General features: G+C 37.6%; 1 protein-coding gene across 8 annotated transcripts in view; it reads left to right on the top strand.

Annotated features, from left to right (window-relative positions):
* Ptpn13 (protein tyrosine phosphatase non-receptor type 13) overlaps positions 1–27,690 on the top strand; it is a 151,298-nt gene that overhangs the window by 39,361 nt on the left and 84,247 nt on the right. For all 8 annotated transcript variants that reach the window (XM_090343266.1, XM_090343265.1, XM_090343263.1 and 5 more), the window contains exons 6-9: positions 1,363–1,929; positions 12,513–12,608; positions 12,934–13,027; positions 19,772–19,991. In XM_090343266.1, the coding sequence (XP_090199392.1) occupies positions 1,363–1,929; positions 12,513–12,608; positions 12,934–13,027; positions 19,772–19,991 (977 nt within the window). The remainder of the gene's footprint in view (positions 1–1,362; positions 1,930–12,512; positions 12,609–12,933; positions 13,028–19,771; positions 19,992–27,690) is intronic.

The following is a 27,690-nucleotide window of genomic DNA, read 5'->3' as shown; positions in this document are numbered from 1 at the left end:
TCCAATTTACCATCAGAAAACTGGAAGTGGAGCTATGGGTTAAAGTGCTAGAGCAAAAAGCTCAGGGTCAGTGCCCAGGCCCTTAGTTCAAGCCCCACAATAACAATTAAAAAAAAAAATCCTGAATTTAGGAATTCTAAGTACCTACCATGTGTCAGTGGCTCATGCCTGTAATCCTAGCTATTCTGAAGCCTGAGATAAGAAGATCAAGACTTTAAGCCAATCCCAGCAGAAAATGTGAAAAACTTCATCTCCTATTTAATCAGCACAATGCCACACTGGAAGCATGGCTCAAGTTTAGATCACCAGCTATGCAAACAAGCTGGGCAAGTGCAAAGCCCTGAGTGCATGTAAGACACACACACACACACGCACGCACGCACGCACACGCATGCACACGCACACAAACACACAATTTTAAGTATTATAGTACGTAAGTACTGCAGCACTACCTGAAATGCAGTAAAAATTATACCTCTTAAAAGAGTTCACTGTATTGCTAATTAAATAAGAGATATTGGAGGAAGTAGTATTGTGGCTCAAAGTTATAGAAGAAGCTCAGAGAGCTGGGTGCAGTGGCTCACACCTGTAATCCTAGCTACTCGGCAGGCTGAGATCTGAGGATCACAGTTCAAAGCCACCTCAGGCACTAAAAAGTCCTTGAGACTCTTATCTCTAGTTAATCATCAGAAAACCAAAAGTGGCACTGTGGCTCAAGGGTTGAGGCAGTAAGTAGCCTTGAGCTGAATAACTGAAGGACAGCACCCAGGCCCAGAATTCAAGTCCTATGATCAACCAAAAACAAACACAAACAAACAAAAAAAACCTAAAGAAAGAAAAAAAAAGAATCCCCCAGGTCCCTGAGTTCAAGCCCCATGACTGATTAAAAAAAAAAAAAAGTTAAAAAGAAATAGTACATGGTGTGTGTGTGTGTGTGTGTGTTTTGTGTGTGTGGTGTGTGTGTACATGTGTGTACATGTGCACATATCAATGGTAGAAGTATTTGTTGTTATTGAAAGTACTAGGGTTTTATCTCAGGGTTCTGAGCTTTCTAGGCAAGTGCTCTACCACTTGAGCTGTGATTCTAATCTAGTTCAATGATTAAGAGTACTTGTATACACAAGTCTCTGGGTTTGATTTCCAAGCAAAATAAAAAACAAAACTAGGCATACTGGACCATGAAAAGTTACACAAACAACATTTCTTTGATTTCTACTGTCATAATAATCATCTCATTTCATCTCTAATTTCCCACTTGGAGAATTTAGGGAATTGCCACTACTTTCATTGTCAATAGTGGGTTACATTCCAGTTTATTTTCTAAAAAGTCTGCGCATACATGATAGATTCTTATCATTCCAGGAAGAAGCTCTACTTCTGATGTACTAGACATACACAAGGCTCCATTCTGTCATCAGACCTTTCTTAACAAAGGGCTTAGTAAATCTATGGGATTTCTGTCCATCAAAGACACACAAGATGAGGAAGATTATTTCAAGGACATTTCATCAGATAATAATTCTGGACATGAAGATTCTGAAAATACCTGCTCCCCTTACCAGTTCAAAATTAGCAGTCCACAAAAAAATGTTTTCCCTGGCATTGAGGTTCTTCCCAAGAAGAAAAATTGGGCTTCATCCACGGACTTGCTTTGTACATATGACAGAGACTTGTCTTCTGGAGAGATAGGCCAGTACCAACTCTGTCACCCTGAGGCCGTAACAGGACGGACTTCAACTATTCCTAGGAAAAGAGAGGCAAGATACTCTGATGGAAGCATAGCCTTGGATATCTTTAGTCCTCAGAAAAAGGATCCAGTATATAACACTCAAGAATTTCCTACCTCTTCTGCAATATCAAGTGCTTTGGACCGAATTCGAGAGAGACAAAAGAAACTTCAGGTTCTGAGAGAAGCCATGAATGTAGAAGGTTAGTAATTTTGTGTGTGTCTGAGAGAGAACTAAGCTATTTAAAATTCTATTTTGAAATAATAAAGGGTGATTAAACCATTCCACACGTTTTATTTCCATGGCCAAATTTTTGTATCGACTTGTTCTCTGTCTAGTTCTGTCCTCTACTCCATCAAAATCCTAGTCAGTGTATTGTGTCCCAAAGTCATTCCTAGTAAGCCTGCACTGTTCAGGCATTCAGAGTCCTTCGCTGTCTTCAGATTATAAGTGTTCAAGGGCAGGAGGCCTGTTTTCTCCTTGATTGGAGGCTTCAGTAAATGGCTGATTCATGGAAATGAGAAATAGCAAAAACAACAACAACAACAACAAAAAAAAAAAACAGAAGAAGAAGAAAAAGAAAACTCCATAATTTAGTCACCCAGCCAGGTGCCGGTGGCTCACATTTGTAAATCTAGCTACTCAGGAGGTTGAGATCTGAAGATTGTGGTTCAAAGCTAGCCCAAGCAGAAAGTCCCTGTGAGACTCTTATCTCCAATTAGCCACTCATAAACCAGAATTGGTGCTGTGGCACAAGTGGTAGAGCACTACCCTTGACCACAAAGGGGCCTAGGGACAGCACTCAAGCCCTGCAACCACCACCACCCCCCCAAAAAAAAAAAAATCGGTCATCCAGTGGGGCAATGGTGTTGTGATAGTGCAGTTCTTCCAGACCATTAGTTTAAAGAGCACAGTGCCATGACATTATGATTAAGGTGGTCAAAATTAAGTTCTTCAATCTAAGCATCTAAAATCACAGTATCTAGTGATACAGATTTAGAGTCAATTTATAGATTTTTATAGATTTAGTCCATTTATAGATTTAGAGTTAGTTACTCCATTTATTTTCTGTGACCATTATTTCCAATGTAAGTTACCCCATCTGTAAAAGTGGCTCTGTTCAAAATAGATTACTGGATAATTGAGTGTATAATATAATTAAGTCAGTTGTGGAGTGTGTTTGTGTGTAGCACAAAAAGAGCTTTTCCTCTCTCCCCCTGCCCCCCCCAGGGGTCAGGGGCATGACTTGAACTGAGGGCCTGAACACTGTGGTTGGGTTTTCTCAAGGCTAGAGTTATACCACATGAATCACAATACCACTTCTGGCCTCTGTATGTGGTACCAAGGAATTGAACCTGGGTCTTAGTGCATGCTAGGCAAGCTCTCTACCACTAGGCCAAACTCCCAGTACACAAAAACAGCTTTTGATGTGATAGATTCTTATCAAATAGGGGTAAAACTGTGTTTAGAAAATTTGCAGGTTCACACACACACATATATACACAATCTCAATTGACTATGGTCCTTAATTATGTTATTCCTTTCTTTGAACCTAAAGATACTAGTGTGTTCCTTTCACTCATCCAGGTAATAGATTATATATTTGTTTAGAAGACAAGAGTAGTTACAAAAATTTAATGTTAAAGTAATATACAGGGTCAATTAAAAGTCTTTTCTTTCATGTATTTATACTAAAAATAGCTTCTATCTGCTTGTTTAGAATAGTCCACATTTTGCTTACTCACCACATCACTTTTTTTTTTTTTTTGATGGGGTCATGAGGCTTGACTGATCCTGGGTGCTGTCCCTGAGCTCTTTAGCTCAAGGCTACCGCCCTACACCTGAGCTACAGCCCCACTTCTCAGAGATGAGTCTCAGTTTTTAGTGGCAGGGCTGGTTTTGAACCTCGATCCTCAGATGTCAGCCTCCTGTGTAGTTAGGATTACAGGCGTGAGCCACTGGCTCACTTTTTAATTCTTGAAAAGTAGGCACTTTCCCACAAGTAGCTTAAAAGAAGAAACTTCCACATTACATCATGTTTCATGTTTGTTTAATGTTATGCAACAAGTAGCATATCGGAAATAATTCATCCTAGTCTGGCTACTTGTGAATACATTCTCTTGAAGACATTAAGTTATTCATTGTGCAAAATGAAAATGATTCAAACACATAATTATAGCGGAAAACTAAATAGAGAAAGTATATGTCAATCTAGGGGTTATTTCTAACTCCTAGAAGATTGTGTAATATCTTTTCTTAAAACATAAGACTTAGAAATAAAACCACAATTTCTAATGTTCTTATGTGTTAATTTCAGAAGATCATTTGCTTTGGTGTTTGCCAATCAGTAGTGTAAATTAGTAGTAATATCTGTTTTGCACTTGAAACTTGATTTGAGAGTTAAAGAGGAAAGAGCTTAGACGTTAATACAAAGATATTTGCTCTGATAAATTACATCATAATGGTTAATTTAATATTTTGTTGAATATTTGTTCTAAAGTCACAGGGTGTGCATCAAATTTTAAAAGTGCTTGCTATGAAGCACTGAGTTCAATTCCCAGTACCACCAAACAGAAAAATGATTATATTATCATTTAGAGATTTAGAGAATTTGGATTTGTAAAGGAAATATAAGCAAAGAGAAAGCTTTTTTTAAAAAGAATGAAACGTGTTTGAATTGTTTATTCCATGATAATTTTTATACTGGAATATTTATTTGGTACTGCAAAGTTTTCAAAAGCATTTGTTGTCACAACAAATTATTGTGCTGTTCCAGAAGATACTTTAACCACTGCATTCCACAGTTAAGTAAACAAATAAAACATGAAAATGTGGTTTAATGTGAAAATATGTATACCCTTAAATAAGCCTTCATGATTACGTGTGTATGGAGTAAATAATCATATTTGCTTTATACTAAAAACATTTGAAAGAAATATTTGAGGTTTGGAATTCAAAATCAGTAATTCCTATTAGCTATTTAAACTATTTTGTAACTTGCTAGTTTTTTATTAAATAATTTATTAACATTGATTTTTACATCATATTTCAAATAACATGTTTAACAAACGAGTGTTCAAGAAGGGAATCTCTATATACTATCACTGGCTCTTAGTTTTTAGAACATAATCAAAATTAGGGTAAGGGCTTGTATATCATAGATACATATTAATTTATGAAATAAAACATGTCTATAGAGTCATAGGTTTTTATGTCTATGTAGTTATGTTTATATTTCCAATACCATGTCCATAGCAATGGGTATGCAAATATTGAGTCCTCTCTCTTGTAACTGTTTGGATTTAATAGCCACGTATTAAGAATACCATGTAACTTGCTAGTTTTTTGACTGTGGTTCTTCTATAAAGTTTAGGTAATTTACTTTGGCCATGAGGACAAAAGTGCAAATTGCTAATATGAAAAAAAATGGGAATAGGAAATTTTAATTCTGTGTTTTTTTGAAGAATTTATTAACATTGATTTTTACATCATATTTCAAATGACAAGTTTAACAAACAAGTGTTCAAGAAGGGAATCTCTATATACAATCACTGGGACTTAGTTTTTAGAACTTAATCAAAAGTAGGCTAAGGGTTTGTATGTCATAGAAACATTAATTTATGAAATAAAACATGTCTATAGAGTCATAGGAATTCTATTTATTTAATTCTCATGGAAAGTAGGCACCAGAGATCTCATTTATGTATGAAAAATTAAGAGCAGTACACATCACTGTGGTATTATGTATTTTGTAAAATTCATATTTTAAAAATACCTGAACATAAATCTTCCATACAGTTTGTATTATCTTTAGTAAGGGATTTTGGGGATTTTTTGGACTTTTTCTTTTCTGTTAAAAGTTTTTTGAGTTTTTATTAACACTGAAGGGTGTTGTTTTTTGTTTGTTTGTTTTTTTGTTTTTTGGTGGGAGAGGGGTTCTGTCATGGGATTTGAACTCTGGGCGCTGTACCTGAGCTCTTCAGCTCAAGGTTACCATCCTACCCTTGGAGCCACAGCGCCACTTCTGGTTTTCTGGTGGTTAAAATTGGAGATAAAAGTCTCACAGGCTTTAGTGCCCTGGCTGGTTTTGAACCTCAATCCTCAGATCTCAGCCTCCTGGGTAGCTAGGATTACAAGCATGAGCTACCTCACCGGGCTAACGGCTAACACTTGAGTTTTTACATCGTATTTCAAATGTCATGTTCTACAAACAAGTATTCAAGGAAAAAAATCTCTATATGCAATCACTAGCACATAAATTTAAGAATATAATTAAAATTGGGCTGGGAATTTGGCCAAGTGGTTGAGTGCTTGCCTATCATGCACAAAGACCCGGGTTTAATTTCTCGGTACCACATATACAGAAAAAGCCAGAGCACTAGCCTTGAGGAGAGCTCAAGGACAGTGCTTAGGCCCTGAGTTCAGTCTCTTGGAATGGCCCCCAAAAAAGAATATAAAATTAATCTGAGTCTTTGTATGTCATAGATACATGTCAATCTATATATCAGTACATGTCTATAGAAAATATATCAATTCAGAGACTTCTATGTCTACATAGATATATTTATATCTCCAAATTCATGTCAATGACCTGGAGTACCCGAGTATTGAGTCCTCGCTCTTGTACTGTTTGGATCTAATAGCCACATATTAAGGATACTATGTGCCTTTTGTTCCTTTGGTCTTGGCTTGTCTCACTAAACATAATTTGCTCTAGTTCTATCCACTTCCCAGCAAATGCTATTATTTTATCTTGTCTGGTAGCTCTGTAGAATTAGGATTATGAGATGTTTTAGAACATGTTGCATAAACATAATCTTGGTCTTTTAAAGGCTTAACAAAATACTGTCAAGTAACTGGTTAATGATAGAGTTTCTATCATTTGGAGATTAGAAGTTTCCCTTATGGATTTTCAGAGTTCCGGCATAAAGATTTGCTACTTCATGGTACTTCGATTTTTCTTTTACTTTTTTTTTTTTTTTTTTTAAGATGGGTTCTCAGTGGTAGAGTGCTTGCCTGTCAAGTGTCTAAGTTCAATCTCAGCACTGCAGAAAAGATAGAGGAGGCCAGGAATTTGGCCTAGTGGTAGAGTGCTTACCCAGAGTGCACAAAGGCCTGGTACCACATATAAAGAAAAAGTCAGAAGTGGGCTTGAATTCAGGGCCTGGATGCTGTTCCTAAGCTTTTTATGCTCAGTGCTAGTGCTTTGCCACTTGAGCCATAGCTCTAGTTTTGGGTATTTTGGTAGTTTAACTGTAAATAAGAGTCTCATGGACTTTCCTGCCCCTGCTTCTACGGAACCTTTATCTTTAGTTAGATCTCAGCCTCCTGAGTAGCTAGGATTATAAGCATGAGCCACCAGCGAGTGCCTTGGCAATATAAAACATTTTATAGTTCAGTTTAGTTATTTCTCAAACTTTCATCATCTCCAGAGTCTTGTATTGAAGATAAAGAAATGCCAAGCCCAAAGTGGTTCTTAATTCTTGTTGTTGCTGTTGGCTCAGTCCCAGGCTCTGAATGTTACCTGTCTGAGCTTGAATATGTGTAGTTTGTAAGCAGTGTTTTTAGATTACAGTTTGTACTGCTTTGGATTCGTTTTAATGTGAAGATGGTAGGCTGAAAGTAGCTTTATGAATGCCCAGAATGTTATGCAAATCTTCATAATCAAAATCTGGAGTTGTAAACATTTATAAAGTATAGTGTTCCCAGTCATATGCTACAATTTTCTATGTTTAAAGCGTAAGTGTGTTTTTTGGTGATTATAATTGTGACTCATAGTTATTAAGGGCTTAAAACTAATCTACTGCAAAACTGATTTTTAGTATTACTGTGTAAGTAGAGATACTATGATGGAGTTATTGTGAACTTTGATTACAGGATGAAGTTATAATTAAAAGTATAGTAAAATGTTTTGTCAGGGTTTTTTGTAGTTGTTGTTGTTTGCTTTTTTCCTTTTTTTTTTTTTTTTTTTTTTTTGGTCATGGGGCTTGAAGTATGGGCCTGGCTGGGCACTGTCCTTGGGCTTTTCAGCTCAAGGCTAGCACTCTACCACTTCAGCCACAACACCACTTCTGGTTTTCTGGTGGCTAATTGGAGATAAGAGTGTCACAAACTTTCATGCCTGGGCTGGTTTGGAACTACAAACTTCAGATCTCAGCCTCCTGGGTAGCTAGGAGTATAGGTATGACAAAGCACAGTGCCCCGTGTTTTGTCAAGTTTTTACATCTTATACTCTGGAAAAATAATATTTTTAATTATGATAGAATAGTGCTAGAAATTAAAGAAGCTCTTCAATTTTCAGAGATATATTACTCACAAAAATCTATAACTAAGGTCTTATCAAAGTCTTTATTCTTTAAGACATTCTTTTTTTAATTAAAAGATTTTGATTTTTTTTTACATCATATATCAAATGTCATCTTTAACAAACAAGTATTCAAGAAAGGAATCTATGCAATTACTGGCACATAAATTTAAGAACATAATTAAAATTAAGCTGAGTCTTTGTATGGCATAGATACATATTGATCTATTATATAGATAGATCAATATATCTATAGAATATATCCCATCATATATTTATGTCTATATTGATATTTACATCTCCAAGTTCACACCAGTGACCTTGAGTACCTGAGTATTGTATTGTTTGGAATTATTATACACATATCAAGGAGACCTTTGAGGGTTTTTTTTCCCCACACAGAAAGCAAATACATTTTACAATTGTCTGGTAAAAGCTAAAAACATTTCCACTTTAAGCACAAGATTTCAATGAAAGAGCCACATGTACAGCACTGCCCCTCCCCCCCCCAGGCTGCTGCTCTCGGGACTTTTTTTTTTTAAAATTAACACTAAAATTTCTCTTTTTTGTTTCTTTATTTTTGGCTGGTGGTGGGGCTTGAACTCAAAGCTTGGTTGCTATCCCTGAGCACTTCAGCTCAATGCTAGTCCTCTATCACTTGAGTCACAGGGCCACTACTGGTTCTCTGGTGGTTAATTGGAGATAAGGATTTCACAGATTTTTGAGCAGGGTGTGGTGGCTCACACCTGTAATCCTAGCTACTCCGTAGGCTGAGATCTGAAAAACAAGGTTCAAAGCCAGCCGGGGCAGAAAAGGACTTGAGACGCTTATCTTCAGTTAGCTCCTAGAAAATAGGAGGTGGGGCTTGGCTCAAGAGTAAGGTGGTAGCCTTGAGCAGAAGAGCTCAGGGACAATGGCCAGGTCTAGGGGCAGGGCCGTAGCCCTGAGCTGAAGAGATCAGGGATTGTACCCAGGCTGAGTTCAAGCCCCATTGCCACCCCCCCCCCCCCACAAAAAAAATAGTATCACCGAATTTCATGCCAGGGCTGGCTTTGAACCGCAGTCCTCAGATATCAGCTTCATGAGTAGCTAGGATTACAGGCATGAGCCACTCGAGTCCAGCTGCACATAAACATTTTTTTTAATGTGTTTTTTAAGCTATTATGTAATATTCTGTAAACGTAGAGAAACATCTTTTTGGTAATCACCGGTTTGTTGATACTTTGCAATGACTGTATGAAGATTAATGATTTCATTTGGTTCTGTTTCTGTTTAGAACATTTTCATAATAGTTGGGCTTTTATAAAATCACCTGAATAATACAACTTGCATGGGATCTGTACAAAATCTGAGGTGGTAGGATAGACATTCAAAGACAGATTTAAAAAGTATGTTAGTTTTATCTGGATATTTCGAAAGGCAGAGTAATTTTAGTATGCTTCACTGAAAATTATATAAAACCTACCTGTTTTTTGTTGATCAGAACTGAGGACAAAACCACTTCTGTCTGCTTAACTAGTGCCAACTACACACCTTTATAAATATAGGCTATCTCAAAGCCAAGAAATGTTCCTGCCCAGATGATCTGTTAGCATGGAAAATGTTCTGCATCATTTATACTCATGAAAGATGTTCTTTGTAAAGGCATTTTGTGATAATTACTGAAAACATTGAATTCATTATTTAATTTTGAATAGAAAACTCATATTTATAAAAAACTTTGATTTTTTTCATAAAAATGAATTTAATAAATTTTAGCTTAGAATTTTAATCTTATTATAAAGTTTTTGTAAGCATGACTGAGGAGTAAATATTACAAAGGAATTTTAATCTGGTTTTATCTACTATGCCATTATATAACACAAATGTGGCTTAAGAGCATTTTCAAAAAATAGGCTCCATAATGCAAAAAGTTTATAAAGTAGATTCATATTATTTCAATTAATGGAGATTTTTCGAGAGTCTTTCCCTACTCTTGGAAGGAAAACATCTTCCTACTCCTCAGGGGCAAAATCAGTCATCAAATTGGTATACCAAGAATATCAAACCTCTACTAGTATAAAGCCATAAAGCAACACTACACCCCCTCATAGGTGAGGTACTAGGAACAAAATTTACAGTCTTAAGAGTCCATCAAGGCAATACAGTTTATTATTAAAATTTAAAAAGGTGGCCAGGAGTTTGGCCTAGTGGTAGAGTGCATGCCTAGCATGCACCAAGACCCAGATTTGATTCCTTGGTACCACCTGCATAGAAAAAAACCTGGAAGTGATGCTATGGCTCAAGTGGTAGAGCTCTGTCCTTGAGAAAAGTCCAAGGACAATGCTCAGGCCCCGAGTTCAAGCCCCAGAACTGGCAATAAATAAATAAATAAAATTTAAAAGGGATTTGTCAAAATTACATTTATCTTACAGTAGAAAGATGAAAGATTGGAAATAGTTTGATAGTACTGTCAATAACTTGAAGAAAAAACATGCAAAAAAAGATATATCTGTACATAAGGTATAAGAACAATTGTAGCAATACCAGCAAATAATTGAAGTTTGTGAACTTGCACCGATTTTGCAGAAATACTTATGAAACCAAAAATTCAGTTATTACTTAGTATAGGGCATGAAGTTGTAATTGCAAAGCATAACTTCCAAACTGACTGAAATTTGTCTACTCAGTTTATTGAACAAGCTTTGTGGCTTCCTGTGTTACTTTATTCCTGTGTTACCATATTACCTCTTTGAATTTGTGTTGTTCCTTGGCCTGATTTTTACTATTCTGTAAGTTGCAATCCCTGAGTTGTAATTTAATGTAGTGCCTTTGCATAAGCCCAACAAAACATTAGCATGAAAATAAATGAATAAATAAAAACAAAAGAAACCATTAGCATAACGATTCCGTAACCATAAGGCAAAAGTACTTTGATGCCCCTTAAAAATAACAGTTTGTTCTTAAATAACCCTTTAACTTGTGTGTACTGCAGTGTTATTAAATATAAAGTGATGTCTGAATCACACTGTGGTTTAAATTCTCTATGAGACTTTCAAGTCACATTCACATCAACCCAGAGAATTTGAAGTTATTTTACTTCGAGACTTCTCTGTGGTAGAATAAAGTCATATGAAGAATATGTCATAAAAAGTACTTTGGGGCGGGGGTTTGGCCTAGTGGTAGAGTACGAAGACCCGAGTTCGATTCCTTGGTACCACATATATAGAAAAAAGCTGGAAGTGGTGCTGAGGCTCAAGTGGTAGAGTTCTAGCCTTGAGAAAGTCCAAGGACAGTGCTCAGGCCCTGAGCTCAAGCCCAGGACTGGCCAAAAAAAAAAAAAAAAGTACTTTGATTTCAAGTGCAAACCTCCATCAGTTATTAGAGTATTGCTGGATATTTATGTTTACTACCTATAGAAGTGTACCTTGTTTTCCAGGTAAACATTACCATGTCCAACTGTCCTTCCGTTCCCCTTTGTTTATTAAAGCATTCTCTCATCACACCCTCTCTTCTCTCAGCCTGGTTCCACAAGCCTGGTTCCCACAATGCATTTAACTATTTCATTTATCATTAACTTGTTTTTCATTTTACAATCTCTACTACATACCTTCTACCACAAATAATTCATGTGTGAAGTCTTGGTGATCAAATTTGCAGACGTACTGAAAAAGAAAATCCCACCTGTTTTGATTACCTGTTACCATTAATGCCATGCCCTTCCTCAGTCCTACAAATTTCCCACAGACTACTTTCTTTCTCCAGTGCCAAGAAAAAGCCACAATACTAATCAATTCCACGAACATTAATGTATTTTGGCCTATATAAATCTTTCTGGCCACATGAAAGATTGTGTGTGTGTGTGTGTGTGTGTGTGTGTGTGTGTGTGTGTGTGTGTGCATGCATCCCATATGTGTTTTTTCTTCATCTTATGTTTCCTTCATCACAGTTTTCATCCCCTTTTCACACCACCTCTTTGCAACTTGAAAAGCAGATTTACTATTCAGTGCCTGGAATCATGTGTAAAGGTTCCATTGTGCCAACAAGAAACAAACACTCTGTATGCTTTTATATTCCTTTCAAAAAACAAAACCCTTAAACTTCTTTAAAAAAAAAAAAAGAAAGCTTGATTTTTCAACTTCTTTTATCTAGTCCTTTGAGCTCTTTCTAGTTTGGTTTCTGACCTGATTATGAAATGATACAGTTCCCTTGTTGGTTATTGGTTTTCTGCATGTTACATGTTTTCTCTATTTGGGTTTTGTTAACTTGTTTTCTGATTTTAAAGTCTCTGGGATTGTATCCTTGGATTTCCAATCCCCAATAACACCTAACAGGTAATTCTAAATACTGCCTTTTGATGATTTGGTAATTTTAAAGAAATGTATAAAATGTTCTGGCCCCACCAGTTTAAATGTGCCTTTAAAAAAGAAGGTCTTAATTTACTTTTACTTTTGCTTTTAATTACTTAAATTTACTTTTGATGTTTTTTAAAATCACTTTAGAACCAGTTCGAAGATACAAACCTTACTACAGTGATATCTTCAGTACCTCCAGTGAAAGTCCATCTATCATTTCTTCTGATTCAGATTTCAGACAAGGTGAGAGGTACCCCCAAAAAAGCAAAATGATTTTAAGAAACTTACGATCCCCCTGCCTCCTTTAAAAAAAAATCAGTAGTTTGTAAGAGAAATTGCCAAGTACTGGATCCTGGCTGGAGTGGTAAAATTCTTAGCTAGCAATCTTGAGGACCGAGTTCAAACTGGGCTCCTAAAAAAAAAAAGAAAAAGAAAAAATAATGCCAGTCATAAATTTGGTTGTGTGATTGTGATGTACACAGATTATATTATAATGTCTACTACATGAATTTTGGATAGGAATGCCTTCATTTTTTTAAACTTATTTATTCATTTTATTCACAATTAGTAAGAAGAAGCGAAGCTTCAAAGAGATTTGAATCCAGCAGTGGTCTCCCAGGGTTAGATGAAATCCCAAGTCAAGGACAATTGCAGAGACCAAGGTATGTCAAGTGAAAAGAGTAATCACAGATTTTATTGATAGCGATACTTTACTAAGAGTGAACGATGTTACTGTTTTGGTTTTTTTTTTTTTTTTTAAGAATCCAGTAGATTTTTATTTATATTCTTATACTTTTGTCATTTCTTTTTCCCTTTCTCATGTTTTTGCTTCACTTTTTCTTAGAAATTCATTCAAGTAAATGGAATGAAAGGACAGAATTGAAGTTAGAATTCCTTCTGATTAATTATATTTTTGCTTGCTTAAAAAAAAACTGTCCATGGGAATACAAAACAATAGTCAAGATAGTGAAGATAGAGCATTACAAAAATTTATGAGCTGGGCATCAATGTCTCACGCCTATAATCCTAGCTTCTCAGGAGGCTGAGATGATGATTGAAAGCCAGCACAGGCATGAAAATTCGTGAGACCTTTATCTCCAGTTAACCACTAGAAAAGCAGAAATGTTGCTGTGGCTCAAATGGTAGAGTGGTAGTCTTGAGCTGAAGATCTCAGTGCCAGCGCCTAGGTCCAGAGTTCAAGCCCCATGACAAGAAAAAAAAAATATGAGATGACAGCAAACTTCCATTACTGGAAGACTACTACTTGTTTTGAAAGGTTGGAACAGTGAGAATTTAATCTCAGTGAGAATTTGTTTAATGAATCATGAGTAGATTTCTACTAAGTAATCTATTATGTAAAAAGTTAATTATTCTCTATCATGCTTGAAGTTATCTGATTGTTTGTTCTTTTTTCCTCTTCTTTTTCTTCCCGGTCTTGAGGCTAGGATTCTTGGCCTGGGTGCTGTCCCTGAGCTCTTCAGCTCTGGGCTACCGCCTTACCCCTGGAGCCACAATGCCACTTCTGGCTTTCCAGTGGTTAATTAGAGATGTGAGTCTCATGGTTTTTAGTGCCCGGGCTGATCCTCATATCTCAAGTAGATAGGATTACAGGTGTGAGACACCAGCACTTGGCTTATTTTTATGTATTTATGTATTTATTTTTTTGTTGGTGGTGGGGCTTGAACTCTGGGCTTGGACACTGTTCATGAGCTCTCCAGCTCAAGACTACCCCCCTACCCTTAGAGCCACAGTGCCATTTCAGGTTTTCTGGTGGTTAATTGGAAATAAGAGTCTCATGGTCTTTAGTGGCCAGGCTGTCTTTGAACCACTATCCTTAGATCTCAGCATCCTAAATAGGTAGTATTACAGGCAGAAGCCTGGCTCTTATTTTTATTTTCTTTAGGTAGTTGTATAAAGGAGTTGCCATTCAACGTAACAATTTACAGGTGTATTATTGTAGTATTGACATTAATTTTTTTAATTTAAAGAATTAACATTGATTTTTACAGCAATGTTTTCTTAATAAAGCAAAAGCACTTGGATATAAACAACAAAAAGATCCTAATACTGAGTTTCACTATTTAAACATAGTGGGAAAATTTCTTTTAGAATTTACTCTTCTATATATCTGACTTTAAGAAAAACCTATGAATAGTTAATGTTTTGTTCTTTTTAGGGTCATTGAAACAAGGGGTGAGATAACTGGAAGACTTACTAGTATTATGTGTTCGAAATTAATTGTCAAGTTTCTCCCTTCCCCCCCCCCCCCCCATCCTGTGGCTTGAACTCAGGACCTGAGTGTTGAGGACTTTCTCAAGGCTAGAGCTCTACCACTTGAGCCACAGCACCATTTCCGGCTTTTTTCTACGAATGTGGTACTGAGGAATTGAACCTGGGTCTTTGTGCATAGTAGGCAAGCACTCTGCCTACCACTAGGCCAAAGTCCTGGCCCCAGTTGTCCAGATTTTAAAAGGCTATGAATTTTGATTGATTTCCATGTCTTATTTAAAGAGACACTATTAAGGCTATCTTACAGTATAAAATCTATAGATTTTTATATGTTTTCTGCCAAAAGGTACCATGCTTCAAACCTATAATTCTTACTACTTATGAGGCTGAATTTTGAGGATTGTGGTTTGAAGCCAGCTGGGGCAGAAAAGTTCAGTAGATTTTTACCTTCAGTTAACCACCCAAAAGCCAGAAGTGGAGCTCTTTGTCTTAAGGTTTCTTGCCTTAAGCAAAATAGCTGAGGGATAAGGAGTTCAAGCCCCAGTATCGAACAAAAAATAAAAATAAAAATGAAATTTTGTTTGTTGTTGAGATTAGAGTGCTACACCTTCAACTCTGTGTCCTACTGAAACAAAAATATACATTAACTAAAAGATTGTCTAGGGGCTAGGAATGTGGCTTAGTGGCAGAGTGCGTGACATACATGAAGCCCAGAATTCTATTCTTCAGTACCACATAAACAGCAAAAGTTGGAAGTGGTGCTGTGGTAGTGTAGTACTCTCCTTGAGTAAAGGAAGCTCAGACCCTGAGTTCAAACTCCAGGACTGCCTCTTCCCCCCCCCCCCCGAAAAAAAAAAGAAGAAGAAGAAGAAGAAGAAGAAGAAGAAGAAGAAGAAGAAGAAGAAGAAGAAGAAGAAGAAGAAGAAGAAGAGGAGAAACAAATGATTATCTGAATTCCTTCTGCAAGGATTCAGGAATTTCCTGTATGTAGGCAAAGGTGGCTGATACTATCCTTAACATGCTAGTATACAATCAAGAACTTCTATTCTGTTCTTAGGTCACATATTTGTGAGATCTATAAACAGTACTGTATTCATAAATGTTGCATGATTCTTTATTTTAAAAAGTTCCATTCCCTCCAGCTAGAATGAAATGACAAAACAAATCCAGACAGTGCTATTGATTTCTGTAAGAGATTGGGTGGTAGTAACAGGAAATTGTGAGTCAGATTCAACAGAATATGTAATTTCTGAGCAAAAAGAATATTCAAAACTATGTCCAAAGAGCATCTCCAAGTCTTTTTACATGTTAACTTTTTTTTAATAATAATTCATATTTTTATTGAAGAAAAGTAATACAACTTAATTCCCCCTCAAAGTATTGTAAACATTTTTAAGCTTTTCCAATCAGGTCTTCATATATTCTATGAAAAATTTTCAAACATTTCTATGGTTCAGAAATGTGACTTTTTTTTAAGGTGTAAACTTCAGAATGAAATTATCTTCTAGAAATGATGAGTGCTAAAGTTTACCATATAATACCGAATTATTTAGAGTGTGCAGAGTTACACTTACATCAGCAATCCTTAAAGATTTCCCCATGCATCAAATGCTTATTGTTCATATATGTATATATATGTATATATATATATATATTCTTTCCCTTCAATATAGAGAAAGTGTAAAATCGTATCTCTCTGGGGATTCTATTTGTACTTCTCACATTAATAATGATATAGGATATGGTATTGTTATTATTTTTTTTATTTTGCCAGTCCTGGGGCTTGAACTCAGATCCTGTCATTGGGCTTTTTCCTCACGGCTAGCACTCTGCCACTTAAGCCATAGCACCACTCCAAGCTTTTCTATGCATGTGGTACTGAGAAATTAAACCCAGCTCTTCATGCATGCTAGGCAAGCACTCTACCACTAGGCAAAACTCCCAGCTGGCTATGCTATTATTGACTGTGAAATTTTACTATTTCTCCTATGAGTTTGTGTTTTCTTTTTCCATTTTCTGTCAGAACTTTTTTTAAATATATTTTTATTGTAATTAATAGAAGGGTTACATGATATTTGCCAGATAAATGGTGCCTTAATTCCCACACATTGATACCCTTTCACATGTCATGGTCCTCATTTCCCTTCCCCCCTCCCCACCCCCATCTTGTTTTCCCCCGTTCCCTATCCAATTTCAGATAACCAAATACAAATTTAACTTTTTTTTTAATTTAAATTTTGTTATCAGGGTGGTTATAGAGAGCTTACACTACATTGGTAAGGTAGTGAGTACATTACTTCTTTTTTAATTTTTATTTTATTGGGATGTTGTATAGAGGGATCACAGTTACATTTATCAGGCAGTGGGTACATTAATTCTTAAACATTGTTACCCTTTTCCATATTTTCCTCCACTTTTCCTGCTCCCCATCTTTCCCAAGTTGTAAAGTTCACTTCTAATATATTGTCTTGTGAATATCACTATATCACTGTTACACACTGCCTCATCCTTTGTCCTTGGTCTCATCATCTTGTTTTTCCTCCTCCCTTCTCTGATTCAAATAAACCAATATAAATGTATACACTGTAGCAAGTATCAGCGATATAGCAGCAAGAATAGAGGATAAACCATAAGGGAAAAAGGAAAAAAAGAGGGGGAAAAAAAAAAGGAAAGAAATTCATATAGTGCATTGAAAACAGTAACCACAAGGATAAATCTTGTTTCCCTATCCTGGATTTCACTTTGCTTAGCCTCATCCTTTATGGCCATATGTCCATAGTTTTTGAGCTATTATTGCTTTCCTCAGCTAGGAGAATCTTAGATACATACTAATTATTACAAATGAGGGAAACCATGGAGCCTATGTTCCTTTGGGTCTGGCTTACTTCACGTAATATGATTTTTTCCAAGTTATTCAATTTCCTTGCAACCAGGGCAATGCCATCCTTTCTGATGGCAGCATAGAATTCCATTGTGTATATATACCACATCTTCTTGGTCCATTCATGTACTGAGGGGTATCAGGGTAAATAATGTTTGCAATGAACATAGCTTGCTGGTAGGTTTAGTACGGCCTTGTTTTTGGACAATTTGGGAGATGCCCAGGAGTGGGATTGCTGGGTCATAGGGGAGCTCTATGTTTAGTCTTTTGAGGAACTGCTACACTGCTTACTTGTTAACTTTTGAAGTGCATGTTACAGCTAGCACTTTCTTACTGCTTCTGAGCTTATCTGCTTGTTGAGGTGACTTTTTAAACTACAAACAGCTTATTTATTCATATTTCAGTGATACATACTTTCTGGATTCATTAACTTAAAATAAGATCCTTTATCTCCAAGTGAGGTTAAGCTACTGATTGGATAATATAGTCAGTCATTCAATCACAAAAAAATTATTGAACATCTACCACCTCATATATGTGTTTTGATACTAGAGACAGAGTTGTAACTAATAAAAACTCCTAGATCCACGAGCATGGTGGCTTAAGCCTGTAATGCTAGCTACTCAGGAGGCTCAGATATGAGGATTGCATTTTAAAGCCAGACTAGTCACTAAAGACCATAAGACTCCTATCTCCAGTTAACTACTAGAAAACTGGAAGTGGTGCTGTGGCTCCAGGGGTAGGGTAGTAGCCTTGAGCTGAAGAGCTCAAGGGCAGCACCCAGACCCAGAGTTCAAGCCCCATGATGGGCCAAAAGGTGGGGGGGGCACCCTCCTAAAAAGGAGCAATACATAATAAACCATAAAAAATAAGTAACTGATGCAGTATTGTGTAGTAATGCTTTAAAGATAAATTAAGTGGACCAATAAGATAGAAAATCCTACTTTTATGTGATCAGAGAACATGAGAACATTTCTCAAGAAGTGAAAAAAACTGATTGAGGCAAGGGAGACTTGGGAAGGAAAACTTGTATGTTTTAAGTAGAACACTTATATTGATTTGTGTTTCCTTGAGCAACTCAAGGAAAAGTTGAGAGTAGAAGGAGGGAGATCTTTCAAAAGGTAAGGAGGAAGACGATTTTAAATAGTTCTATGTCTCAGCAACAGAGTAATTAGCAAGCATGAGGCCTGAGTTCCAAACCCCAGTAGTGTAAGGAGAGGGAAAAGAAAAGGAAAGAAGAAAGGAGTCACCAGGCCATTACTGAGGGCTCGGTGACATCCGGCAGGCTAGTTCTGCAATTTTCTGATCCTTGCAGTTGTATGTAAAAGATCACATTATTAAAACAAGCAACATAGACCAGGGGAAGGGAAATACCCAGAAGGAAAATGGTAGTAAATGAAGTTACAAAAAGTAAAATATGCAGAGAATGGGAGAGGAGGATTAGGATAGCTTAGTAGTAACACTGGTATTGTTAATAGCATAACTATGAGAGGAAGTTGCAGGCTAAAGCTGTTCGGGGACACCTGAATCTATGTGTCACCATACAATGATGACAGTAGAGGCCGTGAAGAAAAAGAATGAATCAGGAACTTAAATCATTAACAAATGGATCGATAGGACAATAGATGTCTAGAACAAAGCAGAGTAGTGGATGTTAGGATTTCATCACATATACGTGGCAGGAATAGGGTGAACAGTTTTGTGGAAACTGAAATGAGAATGAAAGAGAACCTCTTTCCACCTCCAGGGTTTCACTGGTATATGCCTGTAAGAATAAAACAGCCAGCTGGGCTACCGTTGGCTCACACCTGTAATCCTAGCTACCCAGGAGTCTGAGATCTGAGAATCCTGATTTGAAGCCAGACTTTCCTGACAAGTAACCACCAGAAAATGGGAAGTCGTGTTGTGGCTCAAAGTGTCATAGCACTAGCCTTGAGAAAAAAATCTCAGGAACAGTGCTCAGGCCCTGAGTTCAAGCCCCAAAGAAAGGAAAGAAAAAAAAGAAAAGGCCATTTCAGGAAGAACCACAGGGCCCACAGGGGAAGTACTCTTCAGAACATACTGAAGATGTTCAGAGAAGTACATAAAAGTACAAGTGAATGCTGCTGTGTTGTAGGATGTTACTATGCACACAAGATTTCTGGCAACAAGCATACAGGTTTCAGTAACTCTCCAAGTCTCTGGGACACTTGCTAACAGTTCTGCCATTAAATTCAGTTAAGAGTAAACGGATGTGCTTCCTGTATACATTGTAGTTACCTTACTGAACATTGAGTTTTCATCCCAATTCTTACAGACAGTATGAAACATCCACTGAGGGCAGCTTAATCAATCAAGAGATCATGCTAAAACGGCAAGAAGAAGAAATGATGCAGCTGCAGGCCAGAATGGCCCTTCGACAGTCTCGGTTGAGCCTGTGTCCAGGAGACACAATCAAAGCGTCTATGCTTGATATCACAAGGGATCCATTAAGAGAAATTGCCTTAGAAACAGCCATGACCCAGAGAAAGCTGAGGGTAAGTCAGTTCTCAGATGACTACATCTAAACATGCTCTCAGGGTAATTGAGAAATTGCTCTATGTGTTCTAAAGTTGTGGAAGAAATTGACTGTTAGTTTCCATTGTGACTAGATTTCTCTCTCTCTCTCCCTCTCTCCCTCTCTCCCTCTCTCCCTCTCTCCCTCTCTCCCTCTCTCCCTCTCTCTCTCTCTCTCTCTCTCTCTCTCTCTCTCTCTCTCTCTCTCTCTCTCTCTCTCTCTCTCTCTCTCTCTGTTCCTATTTCTGCCTCTCCCTCTCCTCCCCCCCCCCCCCCAAGGCTACTGGTGTACAACTTTGAGCTATAGTGCTACTTAAAGTTTTCTGGTGGTTAATTGGAGAAAAGAGTCTCATAGACTTTCATAGCCGGTCTGGTTTTGAATCAGATTTCAGCCTCCTGAATAGGATTATAAGAGTGAGCCACCAGAACCCAGTTGTGAATAGATTTCTTTTCTCTTTTTCGGAGGGGTGGGGGAATGGGCTTGAATTCTGGCCTAGGCATTGTCCTTGAGCTCTTTTGCTCAAGGCTACCTCCCTACCCTTGAGTCACAGCCCCACTTCCATTTTCTAGTGATTAATTGGAGATAAGACTCTGGCTTTGTATTGCCTGGGCTGGCTTTGTTTTTTTTTCACATTCCCAAATGGACTTTATTTTATTTTATTTGCATTTTTTATTGTAATTAGTAAAAGGGTTACATGATATTTGCCAGATAGAAGGTGCATTAATTCACATACATTGATACCCTTTCACATGTCTTGGTACCCATTTCCCTCCCCCCCCACACCCCCCACCCGTCTTGGTTTTCCCCCCTTTCCTATCAAATTTCAAATAACCAAATACAAATAAATTTAATATATCAGATAACAAAGTGAGATACTGTAACAATATGAGATGATAACCAAGGGACAGCAAAGGAAATGAGAGACAACATAGTACATTAAGGACAACAATCATTCGTTATATGGCTTTTGTTTCAATATCCTGGAGGTCCTTTCAATTAGCTTCATACTATATGGCCTTATGTGGCTTTGAACCACGATCATCAGATCTCAGCCTCCTAAGTAGCTTGGTTTATAGGCGTGAGCCACTCCTCACGGCTAGATTTATTCCTTCCTTCCTTCCTTCCTTCTCCTCCTCCTCCTCTTTTTTTTTTTTTTTGCCAGTACTGGGCCTTAAACTCAGGGCCTGGGCATTGTCTTTGGGTTTTCTCAAGTCTAAAGGTCTACCACTTAAGCCACAGCACTATTTCCGGCTTTTTTTTATATGTATGTGGTACAGAGGACTCGTACATGCTAGACAAGCACTCCTACTACTAGGCCAAACTCCCAGCCCCTTACATTCCTTTTTGATGGATATTGAAAGTAAATATTTAGTCTTTCCATTATTTTACCTTTCATTTATCAGCATCATCATTATCACCACCACCACCATCGTTTACTTTTGTGCCAGTCTTGAGGGTTAGGGTCTGACTGTTGTCCCTGAGCTTCTTTTACCCAAGGCTAGCACTATATCACTTGAGCCACAGCTCCTCTTCTTACTTATGGGAAGTTCATTAAAATCATGCACTTTCCTGCCTGGGCTATAATCCCAACTACTGGGGAAGGGACAACACCCAGGCCCAGAGGTAGGGCGGTAGCCTTGAGCTGAAGAGCTCAGGGACTGCACCTAGGCCCAGAGTTCAAGCCCCACAACTGACCAAAACAAAAACAAAAACAAAAAACACCCCCCCCCCCCCAACTACTGGGAAAGCAGAATCACGAGAATCATTTAAGGATTAAAGGCAGAAGAATTAAAACCTCAACTATAAAGGAAAAAATTGCTGGCAATTTTTTTGGCTAAGAACTGAGGATCACAGTTGAAAACCAGCCTGGGCACTAAAAATCCATGTGACTCTTTTTTTTTTTCCTCCCATGTAATTTTTTATTGTAATTAATAGAAGGGTTACATTATGTTCACCAGATAGAAGGTGCATTACTTCACAAACATTGATACCCTTTCTTATGACATGGTCCCCATTTCCCTCCCCCACTCCCCCCCACTCGTCTTGATTTTCCCCCCTTCCCTATCCAATTTCAATTAACCTATTTTTTTTTTTTTTTTTTGCCAGTCCTGGGCTTGAGCTCAGGGCCTGATCACTATCCTTGGACTTTCTCAAGGCTAGAGCTCTACCACTTGAGCCTCAGCACCACTTCTGGCTTTTTTCTATGTATATGGTACCAAGGAATCGAACCCAGGTCTCATGCATGCTAGGCAAGCACTTTAACCACTAGGCCAAACTCCCAGCCCTCAATTAACCTATTAAGCATATATAAAATATATCAGATAACAAAGTGAAATATTGTAACAATATGAGATAACCAAGGGATAGCAAAAGAGATGAGAGATAACATAGCACATTAAGGACAACATCACTCATTATGTGGCTTTTGTTTCTATATCCTGGAGGTCCTTTCATTTAGCGTCATTCCATGAGACTCTTATCTCCAGTTAACCACAAGAAAACTGAAAGTAGCACTGTGGCTCAAGTGGTAGGGCCCTAGCAACGAGCTGAAGAGCTCAGAGACAGGGCCCAGGCCCAGAGTTCAAACCCCACAACCAATCTCCCAAAATAAAAAAATGCTTGAAACAAAAAGTATTGTGGATATGACTCAAGTGATACAGTGATTGCCTGGCAAGCAGGAAGCCATGGGGTGGTGGTGGTGGAGGAGACAGAGGCAGGAATAAAGAGAGAAATTTATTATTCTGTAAATTCAGAGAGGATGAGGTAGAGAGTTCAGGATTAGTTCAAAAACTCAAGAATGTTATCAAGCACATTCCATCTTTCTACCATTCTTGGAATTTAAGCAATAATTATCCTTATAGTTGAAAGATGACTACATTTGTTTCAACTGCCCTATCCTCTTATTACAATATCCAATGACTTTAAAGAAAAAGTTTAATTCTTTTTACACACACACACACACACACACACACACACGTATATGTTCTGTTGGAATTTTCTTAACTTATTTTATGTATATACATTCAAAAATGACCATTGAATTTTTTTCTCAAAATATTTTGTGCATTTTGCAACTTCTCAGATCCTGTTAGTACTATTTAGATGTCAACATGTGCTATAATTTGTATTCATTTTAAATTCTTGGATATGTAAAATGATTTTAATTTATTGTTGCTGTTTCTAATTTGCTGAACACGATGATGAAGATCCCTAAAACTAATTTCGAAGACATGTTAAAGTGGTCCCCCACTTTTTTTTTTTTTTTTTTTTTTTTTTTGCCAGTCCTAGCATTTGAAGTGGGTGCCTGGACAATTTCGCTGACCTTTATTTGTTCAGTTTTAGCACTCAGCAACTTGAGCTACAGTTACACATTTGGCTTTTTATGGTTAATAGGAGAAAAAAGTCAGACTTTTCCTGGACAGCCTACCTTCGTACCATAATCATCACTTCTCAACTTACTGAAAAGCTGGGACTATAAGCATGAGCCATAGGCGCTCAATGAGGCACACATTTATTTTTATTTATTTATTTATTCATTCATTCATTCATTCATTCATTTATTTATTTATTTGCCAGTCCTGGGCTTAAGCTCAGGGCCTGAGCACTGTCCTTGGACTTTCTCAAGGCTAGAGCTCTACCACTTGAGCCTTAGCACCATTTTTTGGCTTTTTTCTAGGTATGTGGTACCCAGGAATCGAACCCGGGTCTTCGTGCATGCAAGGCAAGCACGCTACCACTAGGCCAAACTCCTGGCCTGAGGCACACACTTTTAAAGACATTTCATACAAATTATCAAATTGTCCTTCCAAAGTTTTGCACCAGTTTTTGCTGCTGTGATCATACCTCATTCACAGCATTTTTACTTACTTTGTATTTTACCTTTTTCTAATCATCTGCCAATTTCACAGGTGAGACAGGATCACATTTGTTACTTTAAAAATAATTCTTCAGGGCCAAGAGTTTGGCCTAGTGGTAGAGTGCTTGCCTAGCGTGCATGTAAATCCGGGTTTAATTCCTCAGTACCACATACATTGAAAAAGCCAGAAGTGGTGCTGTGGTTACAATGATAGAATTCTAACCTTGAGAAAGCCCAAGGACAATGCTCAGGCCCTGAGTTCAATCCCCAGGACTGGCAAATGAATAAATAAATAAATAAATTTTCAAAAGCAAAATAAATATTATCAAGGATGACATAACTACTTTTCCCCTCCTTTCCTTCCTATTATTGGCCAGTCCTGGAACTTGAATTTAGGACTTGGGCATTGTCCTTGGACATGTTTTGCTCAGGGCTAGCACTCTGCCACTTGAGCCATGGCACTACTTTTGTGGTTTTTTTTTTTTTTTTCTTTGTATATGAAGTACCAAGGAATTGAACCCAACCTTCATGCACGATAGGCAAGCACTCTACCACTAGGCCATGCTCCCAGTCCTCATTTTTTTTTCTTAGTTCTTCAGTAAGGTATAAATAATACCCTATTGTAGGTTTTTTGTTTATTGCTTCAATGAAGTATCTGAAAAAATATTTAAGTTGACATAATTCATACAGAATTAGAGGAAAAAACCAGAATTGGTTAGATAAAACTACACTATTCTACTCATGATGCTGCAGTAGTGATTTTTAAAAGACATTGTCCAATTTGAAGATGTTTAGATTGTAGCAAAATATAACCATTTATTTTAAGCTTATAGGAAGAAACTCAATAAAGCTTTACCAATTTAACATCAACATTAAACAAAAAAGCAGGTCATACAAAATAAGATAGTCCTATAGTAAAATTTGTGTGTGTACATGCGTGTGTGTTTGTGTTTGTGAGTGCGCACACACGCACTGCATAAAAAACATACACATATAAACATCTTTTTTCTAAACCATGGTTTCAGAGTGCTTTCCTTTGCTGGCAATTCATTAATTATAGAATGTGCCTTTATAGTAGGTCACTTGTTGCATATTCTGTCACTAAAATCCTTATTCCTCTTCCTTTTTTTCTTTTTCTCTTTTCTTTCTTTTTTCTTATTCATTTTTTTTCTTGTGGCAGTCCTGGGGCTTGAACTCCGGGCCTTGGGCAATGTCCTTGGATTCTCCAGGCTAGAGCCCTACCACTTGAGCCTCAGCACCACTTCCAGCCTTTTCTATGTATGTGGTACCAAGGAATGGAACCCAGGTCTTCGTGCATGTTACGCAAGCACTCTACCGCTAGGCCAAACTCCTGGCCCTCCAGGAGGAAAGCTAGTGTCTGGCTGTTTATTTCAAAACAAGCTGAACTACTGATCCCTAAACAGCCATGTAGTGCTTTGTTTTTCTCAAAAGAGAGTTAAAATGATATGCTTTTGGGGCTGAAAGTATGTTCAGGAACAGTTTTTACAACTGAATCAATATACTTTCTAACATTCTTATTTTGGTCTTCTTGTAATGCAACATGTTTTAATTTGTTAAATACCGTTACCCTAGTTTATGTTTCACTGCTTTCTGTGTCTCCCATAGCAAACCAGATTTGTTTGTTCTACTTTATTTGTAGTTTGGTTTAAAATGCATCCTATTGGTTCATTAATTTAAAAAAAAACACTTTAACATTAAAACTTTTACTTAAAGAGTATTTTGCATTCATTTAATTTGTAGAATTCTCACCCCAAGGAACCAGATGAACTACTCAAATCAAATGGAAAGAAACCAACAACAGCAACAAAATTCAAATAACCTCCATTATGTCAAACATATTTGCACACATAGGCACTACCTACCTGTAGCTTCTAGATTAGTTTTGCTTCCTTCCTGCCTCTTGGATTAAAACCATGAATGTACAAAAGTAAAAGAGAAAGAATGGGATATATATTTCTAGTACTGGGGCTTAAACGGCACTATCCCTTAGCTTCTTTTGCCCAAGGCTAACACTCTTGAGCCATAGTACCGCTTATGGCCTTTTCTGTTTTTGATTTTGGTTCTTTGTTTTGCTTTTGTTTGTTTGTTTGTTTTTGGCCAGTCCTGGGCTTGAGCTCAGGTTCTGAGCTCTGTCCTTGGACTTTCCCAAGGCTAGAGCTGTACCAGTTGAGCCTCAGCACCACTTCCAGCTTTTTTCTATATATGTGGTACCAGGGAATCAAACCTAGATCTTCATGCATGCTAGGAAAGCCCTCTACCACTAGGCCAAACTCCCAGCCCCTGGCCTTTTCTGTTTATGTGGTATTGAGGAATTGAATCCAGGGCTTTATGCATGTTCGCCAAGCACCCTACCACTGACCAACTTCCAGCTCCCTCCTAGATATTTTTTTGCTTCTTGGGTATCTATAAAGGTCAGAGACTATGTAATATTTTGACAGTCCAATGTTGTAAGTTTTTTGGATTGCTTGTGGGACTTGGACTCTGGGCCTGGGCGCTGCCCCTGAGCTCTTAAGCTCAAGCTACCACCCTATCCCTTGAGCCACAGCACCACTTCTGGTTTTCTCGTGGTTAATTGGAGATAAGAATTCACAGACTTTAGTGCCCTGGCTGGCTTTGCACCATGATCCTCAGATCTCAATCTCCTAAGTAGCTAGGATTACAGGTATGAGCCACTGCACTGGCTTGTTACTATTTTTTTTTAATGCAGCTTAATAGGGTTCTAAGAACATAATTAATTACAATTAGATATGTATATTTATAGTCATGAAATAGATGCTCTTTAGCTATAACATTTTCTTTTCCTGAGGCTGAAATCTTCCTACATATGGCCTCCTATGTAGTTGCAATAAGGTAAGCACCATTATACCCAGTTATTGGTTGAGAATGGGTCTCCTTACCTTTTACCGTGGACTGGCTTTGAGGTAGGCTCCTTCTGAGTTTACTTTCCAGTAGCACATATTAGCTCGGATTTCGGAAGTGTGCTACCACACTAGGTTCTCGCTATGACTCATTTGAGATAGAATATTCTCACTTCACACATTAGCTAAACTAAACTTTATATAAATGAAACTTAAATTTTATATAAACTTCATAGCCCTAGTGTTCTAGTGTTAACTTAACAATTAACACTACTTATTTTGTATTGTTTGTTTTGGTAATAGAACACAGCAAAGCAGAAATGGTGCCATTAAGCCACACAATTGCACAATCACACTTAAAAAAAAAAACTGGCTGGGAGTTTGGTCTAGTGGTAGAGTTCCTACCTACCATACATGAAGCCCTGCATTCCATTCCTTGGTACCACATACACAGGAAAAGCCAGAAGTGGTACTTGGCTCAAGTGGCAGAGCACTAGCCTTGAGAAAGCCCAAGGACAGTCCTGGAGTCCATCTTCAGGACTGGCTAAAATAAATAAATAAATAAATTTACAAAAAGACTATCTGGAGTCCATAGTGTAACCTAGTAAGGTAATGAAATGGTATTTAGCAGGCCAGTGTATTTTACATCGCAGGGTGGGGGGGGGGAACAGAGAAACAAAAAACAAAATCAGATGAGCTGGGTACTAGTAGCTCACGCCTGTAATCTTTGCAACTCAAAAGGCTGAGATCTGAGGATTGGGATTTTTAAGCCACCAAGGGCAGAAGAGTCTCTGTGAGACTCTTGACTCCAATAAACTACTCAAAAAAACTGTAGCTCAAGTGATAGAGCGCTAGCCTTCAGTGCAAAGAGGCTCAGAACAGCCCCCACCACCCTGTTCAAGTCCAGGACCAGGGAGAGGGAGAATAAAAACAAAAACAAAGAA

The sequence above is a fragment of the Megascapheus bottae genome, chromosome 13 (assembly GCF_031878675.1).
Source record: "Megascapheus bottae isolate mThoBot1 chromosome 13, mThoBot2.hap1, whole genome shotgun sequence".
Lineage (NCBI taxonomy): Eukaryota > Metazoa > Chordata > Mammalia > Rodentia > Geomyidae > Megascapheus > Megascapheus bottae.
Note: the sequence above shows the minus strand (reverse complement) of the source record. Positions and strands in the feature narration are given on the sequence as shown.